At 36.2% G+C, this 13,626-nt stretch overlaps 1 protein-coding gene across 1 annotated transcript; it reads left to right on the top strand.

The window, feature by feature from the left end:
- The first annotated feature begins 9,211 nt into the window (after positions 1 to 9,211).
- Positions 9,212 to 12,747, top strand: LOC142607784 (scarecrow-like protein 34). The gene is made up of 2 exons (XM_075779413.1): positions 9,212 to 12,128; positions 12,312 to 12,747. The coding sequence occupies exon 1, from the start codon at positions 9,744 to 9,746 to the stop codon at positions 12,060 to 12,062; it is 2,319 nt and encodes a 772-aa protein (XP_075635528.1). The 5' UTR covers positions 9,212 to 9,743; the 3' UTR covers positions 12,063 to 12,128; positions 12,312 to 12,747.
- The last annotated feature ends 879 nt before the right edge of the window (positions 12,748 to 13,626 follow it).

Below are 13,626 nucleotides of genomic sequence, written 5' to 3' on the forward strand. Positions count from 1 at the left end.
ATAATTGTCACTGACTTAAGCCAATATTAACATGAAAATTATGTACTTAATAAAAACCTTACCTTGTTTTTCGCATAAACCAAGCTAACTTGGACGCGTAAGGGAAGAACTCTATATCTGGATATTCATGTGCTCCAAAAACAGCATAGATACAAATTATGATATGATTAAGCACCTGCATCCAAGGATGCAAAGAAAAAATTTATTTTGCATCCTCAAACACAATTTTATTTATTTTACAAACTTATTTTACAACTTATCCTATATTCCAATTATTATTTTTACATACAATCTAATAAAATAATATAAACTACCTAATAAAATAATAAAAAGTATACTTATCTCACTCTTTCCTCCCACTATTTTTTTCTCTTCACACACAACCACAAGATTAAATAGTATTTTTTTTTTTTACAACCTATGAATAGTAAGGTTTCATATATGCAAACTTAGAGCATTACTATCAGGTATTTCTTTAAAAAATGTCATTTTGACACACCAAAAGCCTACTTTATTATTTTACATTATTATTTATAATGCACCATTCATCACATGTTCTATTATTTGATTCTAAACATTAAAATAATATATTCATCATATTAAATAATATATATACTCAAAACCTAGTAATATACACACATAGCTCATTGGCAGTCACCACCAACCAAGAACCAACAACCATCATTACAACTACCACCACAACAACCATCTCTACAACCACTGCCACAACAACAACCACCACTACAACCACTGCCACAACCTACAACCACAATCACCGGATCTTCCAGCAAATTCCAAATCCAAAAACCTCAATAAAAGAGAAAAAAAAAAAAACTCAAAATCTTTAACAAAACTCCAACCCAACAGATCAATCAATGAGGCGATGGCGGCTTTAGATTGGTGGCAATGGAGTCTTCAAACCAGAGGTGATGACAGCGGCTTGATCGGTGAGGACGACTTGATTGGTGAGGGTGAGGGGATCAGTAAGGGTGAGGGAGGGTGAGAGGATCAGTGAAGGGATCAGTGAGGGTGAAGGGGTGAGGGAATTTGATGATCTGAAGAAGAAAGAGAGAGAACACGGGTTCGACAGAGAGAAAAAGTTGAATAAAATATTGAGAGGAGAGAGAAAATTTTGAATAAAAAATGATTTGTTTGGTTTGGCATTTTCATCCGTACTGGGTTAAAGATGAGAGTGCACTGTAGCATGTTTCAAAAAATTTTGGCATTTAGCACCCCTCATGATGGTTTGTTTTTGGCATTTGGCACACCTGATAGTAATACTCTTACTATTAATAGGTTACAAATTTTTTTAGATATACAAACCTTGATGGAGTGGGATTTTATTGTCGTAGGCTGTAAAATAGCAACCGGGATGTTTACACCCCAATGCTAGTGTCAAAGCTGAGAAGAGTCTTAAAATTTAAACCGATGGACTTTATTAATCAAGTTTATTAGCTAAAATCATATTCCAGTGATATTTTATTCTTTTTACTGAGCGTATTCCACTAGATCTATTTTATTATTATTATGAACGAATTCCACTAGATCTTAGTATTTTGCATCACCATTAATTTTATGGAATGGTTGGCTATTATATGGTTTATTGTGTAGTGTAGTAGTTATTTCACTTCTTATACAAAAAAGAATTTATGGGCATATTTTATTGTTAGCACTGGCATTGCTACATCAATTTGTGATTAATCATGATCTTTAAAAAAAATCACGATAATCATCTGGAGGCACATTGTTCACGCGTTATTAGAGCATTAGCAATGGGTTTTTTAAAAATATTTCATTTTACTATCTTAAAAGCTATTTTATCTATTATACTGTGGTGCCCTAGCCCAAAATGCCTAATGGATTTTGAGGTCAGACTCCCAATTTATTTGCTTAAGGTGGGTAAAGAGTTTCCTACAATGTAAAAACCTTTTGAGACCAACCTAACGGCCTAAGTGAAGGAATCTAAGGCCCAGTCTGTATTCTACTTCTCTATGAAGGCTTCTCGAGGAGACTTAAGCTTAGAATTGAGCTTATCCTTTTTAATTGTATCTCCCTTTTTTTCTCTAATGCATCTCTCCCCCCCCCCCCCCCCAATTTTTTCAACCAACTTTCTCACACCTTCAGCCCCTATTTAAAGACTTCTCTTAGTGGAGTTGTCATGAAAATGTGGTTACTTTTCATGTTGGTGGGCCCTTATGGGATATATTCCTGACCAGATGGGATATACCTCTCGTGACAGATGTAACTCTCTTAAAACTTGCACTTGTTGCCAAATGGTGCTCAATAGGCGATTTTCCCTATGGCACTACCATTACCATCCCATATAGGCCCTGACCTTATTTGGGCCTATATTCTTAAGTATATAGAGGCTGATGGTTTGGGCTTATACCTGATGCCTGTACATATACCATACCACTTTATAATACTCTCAACCTCCTAATTTTTATTTTCCTATACAACACATTAAAATAATATATCTAAACAATAAAATATATAACCCAAAACCATCTCTCTCCTCTCTTTAATATCTGTCTTTCCTCCTATTCTCTCTCTCTCTCTCTCCATTGTGAACAAACCAAAAACCCGACACAGACACAAACACAATTCAAACCCAACCTCCCCACCACCTGCCAATCATCAACAACAACAATCTGCCACCACCACTATCAACAATACCATTGCTGCACCACCAACCATAAACATTATCAACAACACAACCTCCACCCAAACCCACCACCTCACCACTATTGCACCACCCAAATTAACCCAACAAATCACAACAAACCCATATCAAAATCACCCAAAAAAAAACCAAGCAAAATCACAAAAAATCCATACCAAAATCACCCAAATCACTCCAGACAAATTACCCACATAACCCACTGCCACCACCACCAATCCAAACACAACCTAACCCACTGTCATTAATCCAAACACCTCCCACATCGGGACCAAAACCCACCACCACATGCAAAATCACAACCCCTACCACATGGGACCAAAACCTATCTAAGAATCAAACCCATAGGGAAATAAAAATATAACTGATCAAACCACTGTAATCTCCACCATCGATCTCCGACCTCCACCACAAACCCACCTCAGAAAACGGGTTTAAGAGATCTATTTTTTGGAATGAAGAGATAGAGAGAGACGATCTGGCCATGAAAGGGAGAAGAGGGTGAGAGGTAGAGCTGAGATTGGTGGTTGTTGTTTTGGGTTTGAGAGATAAATAGATAGGTTAGAGGTGAAGAGAGACTACCGTGGTGTTGGTGATGATGAGTGGCAGAGCATGGAAGCTCTAGCCATAGAAGGGAGAAGAGAGTGAGAGAAAGAGCTAAGAGATGAGAGATTCAAAGAGTGAGAAGGACAAAGGGAGAATAGAGAAGGTAGGAGAGAAAGAGAAGGGTAGAGAGTAAAATGTAAGTCAGAGAGAAGAGAGAAGTGGGAATAAAAAGGGTCTTAGAGCATTCTTATCAAGAATGCTAAATATTTTAGCATTTAGCACTTTAAAAACCTACTTTATCAATTTTAACATACCATTTTACAATTCACCAAACATCAAACATTCTATTTTCTTTTTACAACTTCATTTAAATAATATTATTTTTATTTTACCACTTTCTCTCTCTTTCCACCACTTTCTTCTCAATGGCTAGCCATTGTCAGCCACCACTACCACCACTATAAACCATCAACATTCAACAGCAAACCAAGATCGGCAAACCCACTGCCACCAAAATCAGCATCCATCCAAAAATCAACCCCATAGCAAAAAAAAAAAAAAAAAAAAAAAAAAAAAAAAAAAAAAAAGCAACAACAACAACAGAAACTAAACTAAACTTAAGAGAGAGAAGCTCACCGTGAGAGGAAGAGAGGGAGGCGGAGGATAGAGTAGCGAACAAAACCCACAAACCCAAGACCCACGGTGGCCACGGCAAGCAAAACCCATCAAACCTAAGACTCACGCCTCAGCCACAGCAACCCACCTCAGTCACCACCCATCCATCTCGTTTTCAACCCCAACCAAAACCCCTTACCCCGATCTCAACGCCAGCCAAAACCCGCCGCCCTGATCTCAACCTCGGTCACGTTGATGATCTATGAACGTAGACCCATGAACCCAGACCCACAAACCCAGACCTATGAACTCAAACCCACAAACCCAAACCCATAAAATCGCCAAAGCACACCAGACCACGACCCACGACCCATGACCATCGGCAGAGCACAATCATCGGCAGACCACACTCATTGGCGAACTACATCGGTGAAGCACAGAGAGAGAAGAGAGAATAAAGAAGCGGAGGGAGGAAGGAGAAAGATAGAAGAGAGAGAGAGCCTGAGGGAATAAAAAATCATTTTTGTTTTAGAATTGGAGCTACAGTGCAGTCTCAAATATGAGATTGCACTGTAGCTTGAATCTTAAAACTTTAAGATATAGCCGGTTTAATGGAGTGGTTTTTTTTATCTCAAAATGCTAAAAAAATAGGATTTTTAGCATTTGAGAGGCTTAATAAGAATGCTCTTAGAGGCCGAATTGGCATTTTCATAGGCCTCAACATAAGCCATTTTTTTGTCACCTATTTGCCAATAACTTCTTTGTGTGATTTCAGAAACATTTTGGGTCATCTATTTTAAACAATTGGCCCAACTACCTAAACACCAAACAAATGATAAATTGAAAAAGGGAATCATTAACATAAGATATCAAATTCAAGTTTAAAAAAGAAAGAAATTTCAATATGTTTATAAAAGGCTAAAATGCAAAACTGACCCTCTAAGTTTTACATTTTGTCATTTCAGTCCTATAAGTTTCAGTTTTGTCATTTCAGTTTTCTAAGTTTCAAATTTTGTCAATTTAGTCCTCCGTTAGCCTTCCGTCAAACGTTAATTACAAAAAAAAAGGGGAAACTAAGGGCTTAGGGAACGACATCGTTCCCTAGCTCCTAGTTCATTCTTCAACAATGGAAAGATGAACTTTCTTATAGCTGTTTTGTTCAAGTAAAGACAATATTGATTGAATTCATTTTCTTGCAACTGCTTCTCAAAAGGTGAAGAGTAAGAGACTTGAATAATTAAATCAATAACAAATACCATTAAAGAAAAATCCTATTACTAGCAATAACTTTAGATTTTTAATCATAGGCAATTCGTTGAGCAGGTTGAGTGCAAGCCTTTCGTTCCAGTTTTTGCCGCAAGCCAACTCTGCTTGTAATTCTTGTAACTTTTTGCCATATTCCTCCTCAGTTTGCTTTTGTATCCATCCAAACAACAAAATCCAACTTTTCTAAGAAAGTAAAAAAAAAAGAAAAGAAAGAAAACCTCATGATCTTGTCCTGTGCCTCTAAAGTCATGGCACTAACCTCATGATCTTTAGACATGCTTGTCTTTTAGCCTTTACCCATATTTGCTTCTTTTCTACTTTTTTTTTTTATTTTTTTTATTTTTTATTTTTTTATCCCGGATTTTTTGAAAAGAAAGAGAAGTTTTTCTCAAAAGAGACGAGACTTTCCTGGAGAGATGTAAAATGAAATGGCCAGGGGAACGACGTCGTTCTCGGATCCTTTGGTTTTTTTTTAATTAATGTTTTTTAGTTTTTTTAGTTAAGAAATTAAAAAAAAAATCATCCAAAACGACGTAGTTTTGGTTAGTAAACGGTAGCATTTAACGGAAGGTTAACGGAGGATTGAATTGACAAAATTTGAAACTTAGAGGATTGGAATAATAAAACTGAAACTTAAAGGACTGAAATGATAAAAGGTGAAACAAGGTGAAACTTAGAGGGTCAGTTTTGCATTTTAGCCTTTATAAAATGTTTTGGCATCAATTTCAAGAAATGGGTCAAATGAGAAAAAATTGGGGTTATCTAGAGGTCGGTTCAGGTTAGGTTTGTGCTTAACTTGAATCTGATCCACTCACATTGGATGGTAGAAGGAAAGACTTGCCGTTGACCATTACTAACCATAGATCAAGTCAATTTTGGTTTGGGTGGATGATGGTTAGATTCGAGTAAAATTGACAAAGAAGTGGAGTAAAACGAGTCATGATCTTGATTGATTTGAGATTGGGGGAGAGAGGGAGGATGATGGTTGATGAGGAATGACAGTTTCCAATGAGCTTCGGTTAGTCGGTTTGGTTTCAGTCAAGTTTCAAATCCCACCCACTACTCGACCAACTCATATTGGTTGCCGAAGTAGGAAACCTATTACCAGTAGCCTATTTGCTCAGTTTGAGTCAATTTCGTTTCGAGTGGTACTTAATCAGATAGTTTCATTAGGTTACCAATCAGCTTGGACAATCCTAGAAAGGATGATGGATTGAATTAGCATAATTCCACTTAGCAAAAAAAAAAAAACATCATTCGAGATATTTAGATGTTTGTATTACAAAAATAATATTAAAAAAAAACATATTATAGAAATAGGTGATTTTACTTAAGTTGCAATAAGTAACAAATAACATTATTTTTAAACGATAACAATCACAACTTTAAATATTATTAAAATTCACAACTTTTCCTTCAAATCAGTTGAAAAGAATAATCATTTACATATGTGAATAATAACATGAATAGTCAAAATTTTAAATATTTTTATATACATGCCAATAGTCACTTACTAAGTAAAAGTCATTTTTTATTCTTAAATAAAAAGAGGTTTTGTTAATTGATACCCTTAGGGATTTTGTTAATAGATCATTTTAGAAAACTTTTAATATCACTACCATAAGAAAAAAAAAAAAATCAGTTCTTTTTTCTTTAAAGAATTTTTTAAAATATTTCTTGAATCAATGCTCTTAAGACATTCGTTAACTTTTCTTATAAAAAGAATACGGGCCATCCATCCTAACTCGTAACTATCATACTTTATCCTTTGAAAAACCAATACTTGAGAGTGTAAACATGAACAAGGAGCTGCAAGCACTTTTGGAGTTGAGTCATTGTCTAATCTTAGAATCATCCACAACATTAATAATTTCAGTTGTAAGAGAAAAAAGCTTTATGATAAAACTTAGATATATGTCTTTTTATATATACTTTAAATTCCATTAAATTTAAATAATCTACATTTTTAGCCATGAATGTTATTATTATTATGTATTATTTTTTTTATTATAGATTTGTGTCTTTTGACATCCTAGAATGAAACATTTAGATGCAACCTGCTGCAGTAACTTATCAATGTTTTTATGACACAAACATACACTTGCCATATTTTTTCTCTCAACCATAAAAAGTAGGAGTATTACTAATTTACTAGAATGTGATAAGATATTTATTTCATATTTCTAAACAGTTTATAAAAAAAAAATTTCTAACCAATTTAAATTATAAAAAAAGCCATGATTTATAAGGATAAAAACCAAAGTATTATTTGGCGTTCCAACAGAGAATAACTCTTATCACATTACCTTATCAACACAAGAGTGAAGACAATACCAGGGGAAAGTACTGATTTGTTACCTTGAACGGTAGTTGTAATGTTGTCAAAAACTAGGGCCGTTTGGTAAAAAGGTTTGAATAATGTTATTTGTAATTTTCTAAAATATGTGTGTTAAAAAGGTGTATTTTATAAGTGTATAAGAGCATCCACATCAGTTGGTGGATAATCATCTATAATCCAAAATCTCTATTATTTTACACATTTTAGCTCAAAAAACTCCCACATCAGTTGGTGCAAAATTTTGTAAAATTGTGCAAATCCACCCACAAGCTACAATAACCGTGTAAATATATACAGTTACTGTAGCTCGTTCATTTATTATTTTATCAATTTCACGGTTCGCTCATTTTTTTTTTTTTTTTTTTTTTTTTTTTTTTTTTTTTTCTCTTTTCTCCGTGCTCAACAAACTCAATAACTGCTCTCCTCATCTTTTTTCCTCATATGCACACAGAGATACACTAGCTCCAAAAAACAAAAAAAAAACACAAATACACAGATCGGAGCTCGTGGGCTTGCCTGATCGGAGGTCGTGGGTGGTGCTCATGGGTCTTGCTTGACTGGATCGGAGGTTGTGCTCGTCGGTCTTGACTGGATCGGAGGTTGAGCTCATCGGTCTTGGCTGGATTGGAGCGCGTGCTCGTCGAGCTTGACTGGATCGGAGGTCGAGCTCATCGGCCTTGGCTGGATCGGAGGTCGAGCTCGTCGGCCTTGGCTGGATCGAAGTGCGTGCTCGTCGGGCTTGACTGGAGAGGAGCTTGATCGGAGCTTGGGCCATCTCCCGCACCAGCGTGGATGGGCCGCGCCGCTTATGGCGCCGCCCAGGAGCAAGGCCAAGTGGTGAGCGGCTGATCGAGAGATGGGTAGAGTGTAGAGAGATGGGTATAGAGAGAGAGTGTTTATTTAGAAATGGGGAGAGAGAGATAGAGAGTGCGTATTAAAGGGGGATCGTTGGGAAATAATAAAAAATTTGAGAGAAATGATAAAATATTTAAGAAAATGTGTAAAATAGATGAACTGATGTGGGTATTTTGTAAAATTAAATATGTAAAATAGAAAAAATAAATTTTTAGTGTAAAAATAAATATGTAAAATGAATGAACTGATGTGATTATTTAAAAAAAAAAAAAAAAAAAAATATATATATATATATATATATATATATATATATATATAAAATGTTGTTTAGAAGCTGAAAATATACGTAAAAATCAATCTAACATTTTGATCAATGATCGGAAGGTAATTTTAGTTGAGTCCTGAGTTTGACAAGTCAAAAGACTCAAAACATTTTGAATTTTGTTTCATGTGTGTAGCTCACAAACTGACAAACCAATCCGAGAATCGATTTGAAAGACTTTTTTTCTCCGGTGACATATGGACAAGTACACATGTATCAAGATTTTGAAGAAAACACCTTTAAATTTATTAAATATTTTTTTATTGAAATATAAATTTAAAAAATTTAACTGATAAATAGTTTGTTCTTTCGATTCTTAATTATTATGTTAAATCTTGTTTAAATACTATAAAAAATTTAAAATATGCCACTTGAAGATAAAAAAATTTATATAAAATAAATAGAATTAGGCATATATTAATAATATTTTAAAAATTTTTTTTTTATAAAAAAAAAGAAGGTAATTCTGTTTTGATAGTTTTTCAGTTTCCTCTAATTTTTTTTGCAAAATGAATAATGAATATGTGTATCAAGTGCACACATAAAAGATATATAAAAAGTTGACAGGATTATCTTAGTCTCTGTACAGAGAAATCTTTTTCCCCAAGCATCTCTGCGTTTGACTCGTTGTTCACTGTTAACACCTGTGCAGTGCGTTCGACGAAAATTCGTCACCGTAATAAAGTAACAGCAGCCTTCTCAATCCTCATCACTATCTTTCCCTATATATTAACTGGGAGAAGTACCCAATAATTTAGAGGTTCCATTTTCCTCTGTTACAGAAGGAGCTGAGAGCTCCTTTGATTCTGAGTTACGTACGCTAGTTTCTTCCGTATTTCCCCTTCTCATCTTTCTCTTCCGCTTCTGAGTACTCTTCTCTGCTCCATTTGTTCACTTAAATCATGGATATCTAGGGTTCTTCTACTTGTACTCTTATTTCTTTTTTTGCTCTTTGTGTACACCTATATATGTTTTTTTTTAGATCCTAGTCTTTTATATGAATTTCACTATATTAGGTAGTCTTTAATGTTGAGTTAGTGTCAGATTTTAGTTTCCCAAATCAGTTTTAGACATAAAATCAGCTATTTACGCTTTCTTGGCTTTGTTTGACCATATAAATTATGGATTCAGGCTCTGATTTCGTGAACGGTTTTTCTACCATGTCGCCAAATTCCGAGGATCACTTCTCAAATCTTATAAACGAGTACACATTCAATCAACTATCTCCTCCTCCTACTACAGACCTTAACTTCCTCGAAAGTCCAAATCTTTCATCTGATCTTGATCTGGGTCCCACTGGTTTTAAGCCCTCGATCACTACCACCGTTGGTCTAGAGGGTCAACCATATGATCCACCACATGTTATTCCGCCTATGTTGCAGGCAGACTTCACTTCGTCCTCGGACGACAGTGATTTTTCTGAAACGGTTCTCAAGTACATAAATCAGATTCTTATGGAAGAGAACATTGAAAACAAGCCCTGCTTGTTTTATGACCCTTTGGGTCTAAAAGACACTGAGAAATCTTTCTATGATGCTCTTGGTAAAAAAAACCCTGCTTTACCAAATCAAAATTGCGTTGAGAGTCCTGCGCTTTCAACAAGCAGTGGTGATTATGGTACTAATAGTACTAGTAGTTCTAGCACTGTTAATGATGCTCTATGGCCAAGTGATCTTGGAGAGCATAACTACTGGCCTTCTTTATCACCGCCTCCTATTCTGGGTGAGTATAATGCTGTCCAGTCTAATTTCAATCCCACTGATCAATCACAGTTTTTTGGGAATTTGTCAGATGATAGTGTCAGTCATTTTGGTGATGGGTTGGAGGTTATGGCTCAGAATATTTTTACCAGTAGTGAATCAATATTGCAATTTAGGAGGGGGTTAGAGGAAGCTAGTAAGTTCCTTCCTAAGAGTAATAATTTGGTTATTGATTTGGAGAACAACACGGTTTCTTCTTCTGAGTGGAAAGGAGAGGATCTAAAGGTGGAATCTTTGGTGGTGAAGGGTGAGAAAGAGAGTGATTCGCTGGATGGGTCAAGAGGGAGGAAGAATCGTGAGAGGGAAGAGATAGAATTAGAAGAGGGTAGGAGCAATAAGCAGACTGCGGTTTATGTAGAGGAGGATGAGTTATCAGATATGTTTGATAAGGTTTTGCTGTGTACCGATGCGCCGGCTTCAATGTGCGGTGAGAACTGTGAACCTTTGCAGAATGATGCAAGCAAGGCCTCGTTGCACACTATTGGGCAGGCACAAGTAGCTAATGGTGGGAAAGGTAGTCGTAATAAGAAGCAGAGCAGGAAGAAGGAGACAGTTGATTTGCGGGGTCTTTTGATTCTATGTGCACAAGCTGTCTCAGCTGGTGATGGTAGAACTGCTAATGAGTTATTGAAGCAGATTAGGCAACACTCAACCCCTTTTGGTGATGGGTCTCAGAGAGTGGCTCATTACTTTGCCAATGGTCTTGAGGCACGCTTGGCTGGCACTAGTATAGGAAGTCAAATGGTTTACAAGAGGGTGTCAGCTCTTGAAAAGTTGAAAGCTTACAAAGTTTATCTTTCAGCCTGCCCTTTCAAGAAGATGTCATATGGCTTTTCTATTAAAATGATTTTGCTTGCAGCAGAGAAAGCAACTACTGTTCATATTGTAGATTTTGGTATCCACTATGGTTTCCAGTGGCCACTTCTGATCCAGAAACTCTCGAAAAGACCTGAAGGAGCTCCCAAGCTACGCATTACAGGGATTGATTTTCCCCAACCTGGATTCCGTCCAGCAGAGTGCATTGAGGAGACTGGTCGTCGCTTGGAAAGGTACTGCAGCCGATTTAATGTTCCCTTTGAATACAATGCTATAGCATCACAGAAGTGGGAAACTATTCGAATTGAGGAGCTTAAGATTGAGAGGAATGAGGTGCTTGCTGTGAATTGTGCATTCCAGATGAAGAACCTACTTGATGAAACAGTTGAAGGGACTAGTCCAAGGGATGCAGTTTTAAACTTAATCAGGAGGATGAAACCTGATATTTTTGTTAATTCTATTGTTAATGGGTACTTCAATGCCCCCTTCTTTCTCATAAGGTTCCGAGAAGCACTTTTCCACTTTTCTGGAATGTATGATGTATTTGATGCTACTATACCCCGTGACAATCCAGAAAGGTTGATGCTTGAGAGAGAGTTCTGTGGGAGGGATGCTATGAATGTTATAGCATGTGAAGGGTTAGAGAGGGTTGAGAGGCCTGAAACATACAAGCAGAGTCAAGTCCGAATTTCGAGAGCTGGGTTCAAGAAGCTCCCATTGAACCAAGAGCTCATGAGTGTAATCAGGGCTAAGATTAAGGCATGGTACCACAAGGATTTTATTCTTGATGAAGACAGCGACTGGATGCTTCAGGGATGGAAGGGCCGGATTCTCTATGCTTCCTCTTGTTGGGTGCCGGCTTAGGAATCCTGTTTGATATATTTCTGTAATAACTCATAATTGAGGGCTAGGTGGACGGGGATACTTTAGGTACCGTGCGAATGACTTTTGTTGTTCATTTTTAATGTTTTATCCCTCTATGTTTTGTACATTCAGGGAACTGTGATCATATCTATTTGTGTTTATATTCTTCAACCTTTTGTAGGTGTTTCTATAAATTGGTTAACACAACAAGTGGAAATGAATCTAACTTTGTGGGTTTCATTTTTACAGATTGCTTGTGGTATAGTGGCCTTTTTGAGGAAAAACGTTGAGAGTTGTCATGTTTACACTCATCTGCTTTTCATCTGATATTTGATGCATTATCCAACCCAGTCTCTTTGATATGGATGATGTTTGAAGACATATTGATGCTAGTATAAGTATCATGTATATACAGTTGGTGTTTGAGCTAAGGATAGAATAAAAAGTTAGAATACACTGCAAATCCTGTTGGGAAGGAGATGGTGTAATTACACTAAACTGGCTACTGGCTTGCTTCTTGCGACTTTTGTATTAAAATCTGTTTTTTCTTAGTTGAACTTCCACGCTGGTGCGTATAATTTAGGGAGGGAGGTTGCCCTTCTCGTTCTTTGTACTCTTTAGATGAGCTGGAAGTTGTTTATTCTGTTATATGTATTAAATAATGTAGAATTTCAGAATTTCATGATATTGCGGTTCTCTTTTCTGGTTCCTTGATCAATATCTTTGCAAAACTGATCACATGTTTCCTTTTCGTATGGATGGTATCTTTACTATGATTTAATCAACTGAATATCGTTAATGCAATTTCAGATATATTAAATGTCATTCTTGGTGATCTAAAAAATGTAAGCTTGGCTAATGCTCGTATGTTGTTATCAGATGTATGCTGGTGCTGGGTTTGTCTGTCTGATTTTGGTGAAATCTATTTTGACTTATAAAATAAGGTGAATTGGTAAAGAGGGTTTCTTTATTGAAGGAGTTTTAGAGTAATGCCTCATACTTGCTCACCACAATCCACTGGTCCATTCCACAAAATTACCACACAGTCTGCCTCCTTGCCTCCTCGGCCTTTACTAGTGTTCTTCTGTCGACTCACCTCTGTTACCACCAATCATGACATTAACATTTCCCCCTTGCCACCATTGTAAAACTGCCAATGCCACCACCGAGTCCCTTTCAAGTCTTTAGAAGCATACTAACAAACATATTTTCCCTACAGTTCCCCATTCTGATTCTGCCTTGAAGTCATGGTATGCTTCAAATGTGAGTAGTGTCTGTCTCCTTTGTGCTACAACATGTCACCCATTATATTTTTCATAATTGTTACTGGCAATCAACATGATGATTAAAAGTACGATGAATATAAAAAAAAATTAAAAATTGGCAGCCCTGAAAGCTAAATTATGATTTGTGAAAGTCGAAATTTTGGTAAATTGGTTTGCACGTCAATTGTATGGAGTTAGGAATCCCAACTCAATATCATTATGCATTAAAATACAGCCAACTTTACTACCTTATTTAGTACTATGCTTTCTAAAACTAAGACAATCTTCTATCAGCAATT

This window comes from Castanea sativa, chromosome 8 (assembly GCF_040712315.1).
Source record: "Castanea sativa cultivar Marrone di Chiusa Pesio chromosome 8, ASM4071231v1".
Classification (NCBI taxonomy): Eukaryota; Viridiplantae; Streptophyta; class Magnoliopsida; order Fagales; family Fagaceae; genus Castanea; species Castanea sativa.

Coding starts and splice junctions, on each gene's coding strand:
- LOC142607784 (XM_075779413.1), top strand. CDS start 9,744: ATGGATTCAGGCTCTGATTTCGTGAACGGTTTTTCTACCATGTCGCCA.